Source organism: Gopherus flavomarginatus, chromosome 5 (genome assembly GCF_025201925.1).
Source record: "Gopherus flavomarginatus isolate rGopFla2 chromosome 5, rGopFla2.mat.asm, whole genome shotgun sequence".
Classification (NCBI taxonomy): domain Eukaryota; kingdom Metazoa; phylum Chordata; order Testudines; family Testudinidae; genus Gopherus; species Gopherus flavomarginatus.
The window spans coordinates 46,576,359-46,588,601 of record NC_066621.1 but is presented as its reverse complement, the minus strand read 5'-3'; the positions used below and the strand labels follow the sequence as shown (position 1 = coordinate 46,588,601).

The 12,243-nt window shown below is 43.5% G+C and overlaps 1 protein-coding gene across 3 annotated transcripts in view; it reads left to right on the top strand.

Annotated features, from left to right (window-relative positions):
* DEAF1 (DEAF1 transcription factor) overlaps positions 1 to 12,221 on the top strand; it is a 59,789-nt gene extending 47,568 nt beyond the window's left edge. For 2 of the 3 annotated variants that reach the window (XM_050952870.1, XM_050952869.1), the window contains 4 exons: positions 3,381 to 3,446; positions 7,880 to 7,969; positions 8,396 to 8,512; positions 11,233 to 12,221. In XM_050952870.1, the coding sequence (XP_050808827.1) occupies positions 3,381 to 3,446; positions 7,880 to 7,969; positions 8,396 to 8,512; positions 11,233 to 11,337 (378 nt within the window). In that variant the 3' untranslated portion in view covers positions 11,338 to 12,221. The remainder of the gene's footprint in view (positions 1 to 3,380; positions 3,447 to 7,879; positions 7,970 to 8,395; positions 8,513 to 11,232) is intronic. The other variant, XR_007774377.1, reaches the window with a different exon arrangement.
* Positions 12,222 to 12,243: the final 22 nt, after the last annotated feature.

Genomic DNA, 12,243 nt, shown 5'->3' with positions numbered 1-12,243 from the left:
TAACATAAGAACTAGGGGTCACCAAATGAAATTAATAGGCAGCAGGTTCAAAACAAGCAAAAGGAATGCACAGTCAACCTGTGGAACTCCTTGCCAGAGGATGTTGTGAAGGCCGAGACTATAACAGAGTTCAAAAAGGAACTTGATAAGATCATGGAGGATAGGTCCATCAATGGCTATTGGCCAGGATGGACAGGAATGGTGTCTCTAGCCTCTCTTTGCCAGAAGCTGGAAATGAGTGACGGGATGGATCACTTGATGATTACCTGTTCTGCTCATTCCCTCTGGGGCACCTAGCATTGGCCCTGTCAATAGACAGGATACTGAGCTAGATGGACCTTTGGTCTGACCCAGTATGGCCATTCTTATGTTCTTATGTTCTTAATTGCTGTCATACAGATCAGAGCATTAGGTGCAAATAATAATAATAATAAAATAATACAATTACAGAAGCAGTATGGCATTTTCCCACACTTCACGTTAGCTAATTGTTATTATCATAGGTAATTTGCCTTCCACTTGATACTAGAAGCCCTGTTTTAACCTTCCTGGAAGAACATGCATTTTCTTTCCAGTATGATTCTTCGCCTTTTTGCGCAAATAAATATCTGGTAAGGTGGCAAAAGAGCAAATACTAGCTAGAATGTGGAGGTCAGACACAGATTCTCAGCTGGTGCACATTGACATTCCAGTCTGTCTCAAGACTTGAGGTCACTCTTTGCCCAGGAAAGGTCATTCTGCTTAAAACTGACTCCAAAGTAGAAACAAAATCTCTAAGTAGCAATTATTTTTGCTGTTCCACTGAGGTTGCCTTTAGCTTGAGCAAAATTTTGGCATCAAATTCTAAGCAGGAAATTGTATGTATTAAATTCTGCTGCAAGTACGACTCTGTTTACTTGTGTCTAAGCATGACTAGAAGTATTAAAGATTCTGTGCCTGGTACTTTGCATGCTACATAGACAGATTGAGTCTCTTAATTTAATAAAGCCAGAGCTAAACCAAGCCCCTTGCTATAAGGGGTGAGATATTTTCATCTATTATTCTTCAGCTCCCAAGAGTTTCTTAATTTGATTTCATGTCATGGTGACTTAAGGATTTCTAAGGTTGTGGTTTCACAGGAACATAAATGCCTTGATGCCAGGTCATAAAGATGATTTGAAATTAAGCCCTTAATCTGTTTAAGCGCTGGGGACCTACTCTCAGATAAACCTACTTTTCTTTATGGTGGTATATAATGGGTTTTTTTAAACTTCCCCTGAGGTTTAACTCTGGGTCAGTACTGAATCTAATCTGGTTTCATTCCTTCCTTATGTGGGCCCATGGGAGGTTGGGGATGGGGTGGGGCGGGAAAGAGAACATCTGTTGTACTCAGAAACTGATTGGGGGGGGGGGAGGGACTCAAAGTCCCCTGAGATACACCCAGTGCGAACTTCTTTGGAACAGGTTACTTCTTGTATGCCAGCAAATATGAGACAGCAGAGCAGATGGCTCTAACACTGCCTCTCAGAGAAACCAAGTTACAGACCTGGCCTAATATTTAAAAAAATCCAGCTTGGCAGTCTGTCCTTGCCAAATGTGTCTACTTGGTTAGTGTGAAGATTATAATAAATCCATAGGATTTTGCATGCATGTTCTTTTACTTGACTAGATTGGCCTTTAGTTCTACTAGGGTAGCTGGACTGCAGTGGAGCCTTTACCCCCACTTTTGTTTTTGTATTTTGGGGGCAGGATTGCACAGGATTGTCAGTTCTGTTTGAAACATTTATTTTGTCTGTTTTTTGTTTTCCTGTTCTCATTTATGGGCTATTTCATTCCTCCAGAGTCTATCTGGTCTCCCTGGGTACGTCTACACTGCAATAAAAAACCCGTGACACAGCCTCGGCAGGCCCGGGTCAGTTGATTTAGGTTTGTGGGGCTAAAAATTGCAGTGTATACATGCATCTGAGGAAGTGGGTATTCACCCACGAAAGCTCATGCTCCAAAACGTCTGTTAGTCTATAAGGTGCCACAGGATTCTTTGCTGCTTTTACAGATCCAGACTAACACGGTTACCCCTCTGATAGTGTATATGTTCAGGCTCAGGCTGGAGCCCAGTCTCTGAGACCGTCCCTCCGCATGGGGTATCAGAGCCCAGGCTCCAGCCCGAGGCCAAATGTCTACACTTCACTCCTAGCCCATGTCAATTGCCCCAGGCTCTTGAGACTCAGTTCGGCAGGTTTTTATTGCAGTGTAGATGTGGGTTTTTAGTGGTCTGAGGGAAATTTGACTCAAGTTAGTGGTCATGAAATGCCTTTAGCCGTATACCATTGTTACCCGCACTGCTTCTTCTGGTAAGTGCCATGTCATGCAAGACTAAGCCCTGGTCTACACTTACAATTTACATTGATCTAGCTACATATGTATAGGAGTGTTCACACCCCTGAGTGCTGTAGTTAAGCCAACCTAACCTCCAGTGTAGACATGGCTAGACTGATAGAAGAATTCTTTCATCAACCTAGCTACTGCCGCTCGGGGAGGTGAGTTATCTAAATCGATGGAAAAACCCCTTCCATCAGTGTGGGAAGCATCTATACAATGTCATGCACCCCTAGTGTAGACATGCCCTCGGACACCCTGTTAATGGATGAGCTCCTGTTTGGGTGGAGGGGAGAAGTGGGATTGCTTTAACATTGCCATTACTTGACAGTTAGGCCTGGTCCACACTACAGCATTAAATCGATTTAAACAGCGTTAAATCGATTTAACCCTGTAATCGTCCACACTACAAGGCACTTTAAATCAATTTTAAGGGCTCTTAAAATCGATTTCTGTACTCCTCCCCAACGAGAGGAGTAACCCTAAAATCGATATAGTAATATCGATTTAGGGTTAGTGTGGATGGAAATCGAAGTTATTGGTCTCATTATTTTACTGAGCTACCCAGAGTGCACCACTCCAGAAATCGATGATAGCCTAGGACCATGGACACACACCACCGAATTAATGTGCCCTAGTGTGGACGCGTAAAATCGATTTTATAAAACCAGTTTTATAAAACCGGTTTTAATAATTTCGATTTTATGCTGTAGTGTAGACGTGGCCTTACATGAGCAGTTAACCAGGATGTCTGATCAAAGCAAAGCATCTTGGGGCAGGCTCTTTTGTTTATCTCGAGTGGACCCCACAGTGTCACCTCCTTTTAAGGAATGGTAATGGCTCATTCAGATGCCCCCAATCCAGTAGTGGAGTAGAATGAGCTTAAGTAATGGTATCTTTATTATTTATATTACCATCACGCCGAGACACACTTATCATTTGATATAAACAGCTCCCTGTGCTGCCACACCTCACAACCATGATGCATATACTAAGTAATGGTGCCAATGTCTCTTTCATTGCAGCAATATCAAAACCAGTTATTTCAACAAACGGAAGATGTCGATGGTAAAACAGAAATCATCATCAAGGTAAGAACAAAGCTGCTGTGGCAGCCTTGAAATCCCAGCTGTAAATGTCACATGCTTTAAGAGTGTTCTTTAGGTGTGTACTTGCTTCTTTGTCCTTTCTCAGTTAAAGATACAGGGCTTGTCCTCACAAATACTTACTGCGTGCTTTGTGGTGCAACAAAGTGCACTAGGGAACTTGTAGTGTGCGTCAGCTGGGTCCACACAGACGCATGGTGTGCGACACAATGGAGCGCAGTGAGTGTTTGCATAGCCATGTCTATCAGGTTTATTTAATTTCTCTCTGAAGTATCTGGTTTTGTCCTCTAGCAGACATAAGGATATCGAGCTAGATGGGCCAGCAATATGATCTGGCAAATCCGGTGTTCCTTTCACATGGCTTTTCATGTTCACAAGCCTCATTTCACCACTGTGCTCTGGCCAGACAGGCTGAACTGAGTCCCTCCGCAGCTGTGTTAGCATAGCAGGTACTGCTGGTCTCTCACTCTGTGAGTTGGCCATCACCTTTACATCTCTCTACATTCCTGGCAGCTTTGGGAGTAGGGCTTTGAGTTGGGATTCAAATTAGATCTCCTCATTAAGAGGACACAGCATTGTCTCTGGACGACTCGACAGGCCTCTCATAATATATGCTCTCTGTGTATTAGTGTATTTTTCAGTATCTCATAGTACTGTGTGTGGTAGTGACTAACTTTGCTAAGGATCAGTGGGGATGAGTTCACACAAGGTGTGGGAGCTTTAACTCTCTCCTTGGTTTTTATGCATTTGTCTAAATATTAGCACTCTCTAAATATAGTTTTATTGCACTGGCTTTATTTCTAGGTATGCAGAAAAGATGCAAACAGACAGTGTGAATCAGCTGAGTGTTAATAGGGGCCTGAATGTTAAATCAGTTGTGCCTGAAAATGAGAGGAAGCAGCTAAACTAAATATGGCTTATGTTAATGTTGCCGCAGTGTGACAATATATTCACAGCCAAGAACTACTTCCTGTGATGGCATTACACTGCTGCTCCGACTTGCTAATGACATGTCAGTAATTTGATGAGTTGGAAACTGAATGAGCTGTAAAAATGTACCCTGACTGCCTGGGTTAAATGGTCCTCCCACGTAAATATACAGTAACTCCTCACTTAAAGTTGTCCAGATTAACCTTGTTTCATGCTGATCAACTAGGAACATGCTCGTTTAAAGTTGTGCAATGCTCCCTTCTAACGTGTTTGGCAGCCACCTGCTTTGTCCACTGCTTCCAGGAAGAGTCGCCCATTGCAGCTAATTGGTGGGGGCTTGGAACCAGGGTTGACTGGTAGCTTAGCCACCAGCCTGGACCTGGTACCTGCTGCCACCACCCAAAAATTAGAGTGTTTTGGGGCACTCTGGTCCCTCTGAAAAACCTTCCCTGGGGACCCCAAGACCCAAATCCCTTGAGTCTCACAACAAAGGGAAATAATCCTTTTTCCCTTCCCCCCTCCAGGTGCTCCTGGAGAGATACACAGACACAAGCTCTGTGAATCCAAACAGAGTGAATTTCCCTCTCTGTTCCCACTCCTGGAAACAAAAAGTACTTTCCTATTCCCCCAGAGGGAATGCAAAATTAGGCTAGCAATCCAACACACAGATCTCCCCTTGACTTCTTCCTCCCACCAATTCCCTGGTGAGTACAGACTCAATTTCCCTGAAGTAAAGAAAAACTCCAACAGGTCTTAAAAGAAAGCTTTATATAAAAAGAAAGAAAAATACATCCAAATGTGCTCTCTGTATTAAGATGATACAACACAGGGTCAATTGCTTAAAAGAATTTTGAATAAACAGCCTTATTCAAAAAGAAGACAAATCAAAGCACTCCAGCACTTATATTCATGCAAATACCAAAGAAAAGAAACCATAGAACTTACTATCTGATCTCTTTGTCCTTACACTTAGAAACAGAAGATTAGAAAGTAGAACTACTTCTCCAAAGCTCAGAGAAAGCAGGCAGGCAGAAAACAAAGACTCAGAGACTAAATTCCCTCCACCCAAAGTTGAAAAAATCCGGTTTTCTGATTGGTCCTCTGGTCAGGTGCTTCAGGTGAAAGAGACATTAACCCTTAGCTATCTGTTTATGACAACTGGTAGCCCCCTATCAACTCCCTGCTCCCCTAAATTCCCTGTGCAGCAGTTGCCTGTAGTTCAGCGGGGAGGGAAGGAAGAGGGGAGCTAATGTCAGGGTGTCTCCCTCCCCCCTGCTCCTCCACCCCACTTACCCCATCTTCCATGGAGCAGGAGGGACAGATCAGGACGGAGGGAGCTTGCAGCAGCTGCCTATCAGCAAGTTGATCTAATTAACAGGAGAGTGTACTTAAGGGAAATGCGCATATCTCCCTCCATTCCTGCTGCCTTGTGTAGAGAGAGAATTAACCCTTGAGGGCTCAGCCAATTGCTAGTTCATCATTTAGCAGTAAGGGAAATATCCCATCCTCTGACTCCTCCACCTCAACCAAGCTTCACAATCATCATCACTGTGTACCAGTATTAAATTGTTTGTTTAAAACTCATACTGTGTGTGTGTGCGGATAGATAGATAGATAGATATAGTCTTTTGTCTGGTGAAAACAATTTTCCTAGAACCTAACCCCTCCCCCATTTACATGAATTCTTATGGGGAAATTGGATTCGCTTAACATCGTTTTGCTTAAAGTTGCATTTTTCAGGAACATAACTACAACATTAAGTGAGGAGTTACTGTAAAACTCATTTCATTTTTAATTGGAGTTTTACTGAGATAAAGATAAAGTAATGGACATCAAAATATTTATGAAACTAGGTGTTGGAGTTACATAATCCATTCGTCCTTTCTGTATGAAGAGAGATGGTGCAGTTACCTCCAGGTTCTGGGTCTGTGCTTCTAAAATAGCCTTCTTCCCTCTGTCTCTCTTTCCTGTTAGGAAATTGCTGTTTTGATCATAACAGCAATCATGTTCTCTTCAATCAGTAAAGCAAGGAAGGCAGAAAGTCAGTCCTCATTTTGCCTTCATGTGCCTAGATGTTGCTTCCATAACATTCCATGTATGCGGGACCCCTCTTCCTCTTGTGAAAATCAGGGAAAATTAAATGTGGTGTGTGAGCCAGCTATTTGAACTTCCATGCACATCTTTCTATCACAGTCAGAGCCAGCAATAAACTGGTGTAAAGGAGCTAAGCACACTGGTAAAATACAAGTTTTTGTTACATATCTGTAATGAAAATTGGGGAGCCCAGCTGGGGGTTAGAGTATATCTGTGTGTGAAGGCTCCCCGAGAGCAATGCATACTTAAAACTTACCTGGAGCTAATTCAGATGACGTTTCCTTTTCTAAGCCCTGGTCCATTCTTGTTAAACCTGAGTTTATCTGAAGGCGGCTGAAGGGTTAAACTTCTGCCTAGAGAGAGACTGTAAAGAGCTTGTTAGTGGATTCTGAGAGGAATCCACTGTAATGAAGAGTTGTATATACTATTTACCTCCATTGGCTGACTGCGTGCTCAGATACATCAGGTCAGCTTAAGTAAAACACGGTGGGGGGAACCTGTGTGTGATGTATTGCAAGATTTCCCCAGTGTCCCAGGGTCTGATTCATAGCTTTGTTTGCTCTTCAGAAAGGCAGAAGGATGGAATACTAGGAAATCACTATGCTGGCTCAAAGTTGTTTTGCTTTCTGAAGTGACTTAGGCTAAGATGGAAGGGAGAGTGGATTTCCAAAACTGTTCCCTGAGGGCTTGTCTACATCACAAAGTTGCAGTGCTGGTGAGGGGGTTACAGCGCTGCAACTTAGGAGGTGTACACATCTGCAGGGCATCACCAGCGCTGCAACTCCCTGTTTGCAGCGCTGGCCGTACTCCCGTTTTGTCTCGGGTGTAGAGGATCCAGCGCTGGTGATCCAGCGCTGGTAATCAAGTGTAGACACTTACCAGCGCTTTTCTTGACCTCCGTGGAATAAGCAGGTATCCCAGCATACCTGAGGAAGCCTCTGGTAATCAAGCTGGTCTCCTTCCCCGGTTTGCTCTCGCGTTCCCCGAACCCCCGAGCAAGCAGGTCTCCTTCCCTGCGGTTTGCAGGGTGGTTCGGGGAACGCGAGAGCAAACCGCGGCGAAGCTGGTCTCCTTCCCCGGTTTGCTCTCGCGTTCCCCGAACCCCCCTTGAAGCCGCCCAACAGTGCTGCAGTGTGGCCACATCTAACACCACTTGCAGCGCTGGTTGCTGTAAGTGTGGCCACTCTGCAGCGCTGGCCCTATACAGCTGTACTAATTCAGCTGTAACAACCAGCGCTGCAAAATTGTAGATGTAGACATACCCTGAGCCATTGTGCTGCTTTTTCCTTTGCACTGCTGTGAGCTTCAGCCTGTGTAACCAGACTACTGTTTGAGTTGAAAGCATCTAGCCTTTTATCATCCCTGACCTGGCCACTCTGTCCTTTTTTTTGCAGCAGTCCTGTGTAAACTGTGGTCGGGAGGCAATGAATGAGTGCACTGGATGCCATAAAGTCAATTACTGTTCAACTTTCTGCCAGAGGAAGGTAATGGATTCTTTATAAGTCACAGACACCACCATTGTCTAAAGGCAGTCAGCATAGCTGGCAAAAGAGGTGCAAGCATATACTGAATACCCCCAAATAAGCAGGGTAAAGAGGGCAGGCCAGCATATTAGTGTGTGTGAGCTTGTCTTCTAATACGAGTCTACAGATTGCAGACCTGACAGATCACTGGCTGCTGTTCACACTGTAACCTCAGCAGGCACTCAGCATTACACCCATGACTGAGAACATACAGGCTGCCTGTAAGAGTGTGGTCATTCTTCTTGTTGGGGAGTTTTTCCCGCATTTTTTAGGTGGTTCGTGTTTTTTTCTGTTTACTATCCCCAGGGTCTGTCGCCTCTTGTAAGTTTGTCAATCATATTTTTTTTTAAAGACAAATTTACAACTGGGACGTGTGTGTCCCTATAGGCAGCCTGCCTGCATGTTCCAGTGCTGAGCTGTGGTGGTTGTGACGTCACCAGCAGAGAGCATGCTGGGGCAGTGTACCAAGCAGACCCTGCCAATCAGAGAGAAGCCGCAGTGGAGGTGAGGAAAATGAGACCATTTTCAGTGAAGTTCTTCTGTTTATGTGCATCACTTATCTGTATCGCAAAAACTAAACTGTCCTTTAAAAAGAGATTAAGAGTAGTTAAGAGTGACATCCCTCATCATGCAATCCCTAAAAAACAAAAAAAAAGGCAATAAGTTAACTGCTCCCTAATGCACACACAACACATTTCCACTGACTGCAACAGACTCTGCATTGTCATTAGAAACCTCCTTCAAGTGCCAACTGATAAAGGAAACACACCACACAACACATTAATCTCCCTCGTGATGTAACACACAACCTTCATTGCACCCTGATGCATGCCCCATGCACACTTAACCTGTGCCCATGTGTCAATTACGTGTTCATTGATGTTGCCACACGCCCCTGTTTGTAATATTTGAAGAGGGTTTTCTAAGATTGGCAACTCGCCTGTTCAACGTGACTTTCCAAGGTAAAATGAAAATCCAGGTAAGGCCTGACACGGGTCCTGACCCCCCTCACCAAGTGAACTGTCAGGAGCGTGAGGCTGTGACAGCTTGCATTTTTCTATTCAATAAACCTTTTGTTGATTTTTACCCCAAACAGGTCTCTGTTCAAACTGTGGGGAGTGTGGCCCACAATGATTGGCTAACGGGGACAGGTTTCACTCCATCAGGGGTGGCGAACCAAAGGGGAGAAGTCTGAGTGTCTGGGAGTTAACAACATAGGGTAGATGGATTTGGGGAGATTCTGGATCAGAAGGGCTGCAAGGCATAGCTAGGCTGGGGGATGCCAGGATCAGGTCTGTATGCTTGTAGGCTGGCTGCTGTTGTCAGGGCTCTGAGTCATAGCAGCATCACACTGAGGCACTCAAGGTGACAGGGCAGGTGCTGATATAACCTCTCACTGGTCTGAGTGATCCCCAAAATGTCACAGAGGCACAGAAATAACATTTAATGTATACCCTCCCCTGGCTTTTCCTGCTTTGTTAACAAGTTGCCAGAATACATTGGTCTGTGGTGTTACTGATACTGTAGGTAGCATGAGATCTCTGCCATTGGTGATAATACAAATACATGGATTGTGGCATGGTTAAAGCAAACCAAGAAATAACTCAGGATTTCCCAGGAGGGAAAAACAAATATGAAAAGGTGAGGTGGTCTTGTAAGACTTTTAAACCAACCTTAGATAATTTAAGCACTATACCCAGATGTACAGACACCCTTGTCTTAACCTATGTATTACACAATTTTAACATTAGTTTTAATAAAATTTTCAAATCTTCTGTGCCATGTGTTCCTCACATTCTGTTTACTGGCACATTCTGTACCTATTTCTTGCCAGAACTTAAAGGTGAACCAAAAATTTGATTTAGCCAAAGTTATGTTCTTGGAGCATGTCCTAATTCAGTCCAGTTGGTTGAAGTCAAATGCAGTGAGAATAAACAATCAATTTTTTTAATCCTAAATAAATTAATGCTCTTCTTGTATCCTGTTTGCCTGGTTTTGATTTGAATAGTAATTACTGCTGCATTTTCCACTTAGAATGCAATTGTTAAAATAGTCAAAAAATGAATGAATGTTTAGCAGAATATTGCAGCAGAATCTAGATGTCATTTTCTTGAGAATCTCAGGGCAGCAGTCCCACCAGATTGCCTCAATGTAACACAAATAACGTGACACAAGCTGTTCAATATAAAATGTAGGCAATACCGAACAGTCACAATTTCACTTTCTTGCTAGACAGTGCAGGTGCTTGCTCCAAACGAACAAAACACCTCGCATGCTGCTGATGCTGAAAAAATAATACAGTAGAGTAGTTTAATCCAGCTATTGATAGCTGCAACCCCAAACTCTGTCTTCTCTTGCTGGTAAATATTAGACTAGTTCATTTATGATCTGCCTCTTTCCCCTCCTGGGCTGTGATCCCATCACATTTCATTAGCTAAGCAGGTTGGATTTGATCAATATCTGAATAGGAGACCAGCAGGTGAGAAAGGATATTATCAGAAAGGGGTATTGGCCAAGGCCAACTTTCCCCTGTTCATAGTGAATCAGTGCCCTAGCACAATGCTAGAAGTGTGTTGGGTTGTTTTTCAGATGCAGGTTACAACCAAGGTCCTCACCATTTTGTGATAATTAAAACTCCTGACATGTTTTTCACAATGGTGAGGTATCTGACTTGTTTCCTGACTAAATTCCAATTGGGGGAATTGACCCTCTGCCTATTTAAATTCCCTTTGTGATTTTGGTTGGACACTTTGTTCCTTATGTCCTCTCCTAAATTGATATTGTTTTCTGTGCACTGTTAAAGCAGCTGCTGCATTTCACCCCAGTGTCAGGGGAAGCGGTTCCTTAATACAGTTTATAAAGCCTGATAAATATTTAGAGATTCTTTGAGGAAACAGACATTCTATACAAATAAGTTATCCCAAGTCCATATCTGGTGCTACTTCTGTTGGCTTTCACGAGATCATACCGGGTACATCTACATAGCAGAAAAGACCCACAGCGATGAATCTCAGAGCCTGCATCAGCTGACTTACACTTGCACAGCAGGGCTAAACAGAGCAGTGTAGAGGCTCTGGCTGGAGCCCAGTCTCTGAAGCCCAAGTTAGTTGAGCTGGGCTCTGAGAGTAACTGCCACAGGTTTGGGTTTTTTTTTGCCATTTAGATATACTCACAGTCTCCTGATGCTCTCTTTTTTCACATTCTCTCTGCGTGCTCCTTTGCAGGATTGGAAGGATCACCAGCACATGTGCGGTCAGTCGGCCACAGTCACAGTGCAAGCAGATGAGGTGCACGTCACAGACAGTGTCATGGAGAAAGTCGCAGTCTGAAAAATCTACTTCTGTAAGGTCCCAGCAAAGAACAAGGGAAGGTGCTTGGCTGGATCAGCAAACTGGATGGGAGCTCATATTGTTGGGTGTCTGGAAACTGAACTCTTCTCTTCGATGAGCTCGTCTTATGAAAACGCTTGAGCACTGTGACATCATTTGCATTTTGGAGGCCTACACAAAATTGTAGCAAAGGAGACACTAAAGATACGTGATCTGGGAAAAATAACTAGACTTGCTGTTCAGGAGACCACCCTCGTTTTCAAGAATTTTGGACTGTAAAGTTAAGCTTTCAAGACTTTGAAACCCCTCCGTTGCAGATTATGTTAGAGCCATTTCTCTTGGGGGCCATCTACAGTGGTTGGAGTGAAAGTTACGATGTGCCAGTGTTCCATTTCGCCCCATGCCACCCTACCTCTCATTTGAAAAAACAAATCTTCCTTCATTTGTTTAATTTAATTGTCTTTAAAAACATACATCATAAACTATAGTCTGTCATTAGAAGCCCTTTTTCTGATTCATTTTTGCCTTTGCCTTCAGGGCAAAATTTTACATATTGGAAATTCTGCACGTGTTTATAGACAGAAGATGTCATATTGTTAAACAAAATACAGTGAAATCATGAAAATGCATATCTGTAACATTCCTTTTACGCCAAGTGTATTTGCCAGAGCACTGTTAAACGGACGGCGTGGACCTATTTTGCTCAGCACAGTAAGATGAAGCTTCATGACACTGGTGTTTCTCAGCTGCCTTTTTGTGGCAGCTGTCTTGCCAAAATCAGATCTACCTGAGCCAAAGTAAGAAAATGGTTTCTTTCCTGGCATTAGTGTACTGACATCGGGGCTTCACTGCAACTATTAAAACAAAATGCTGAATGGCTAAGTAAGTGAAATAAGTCTCTACCAA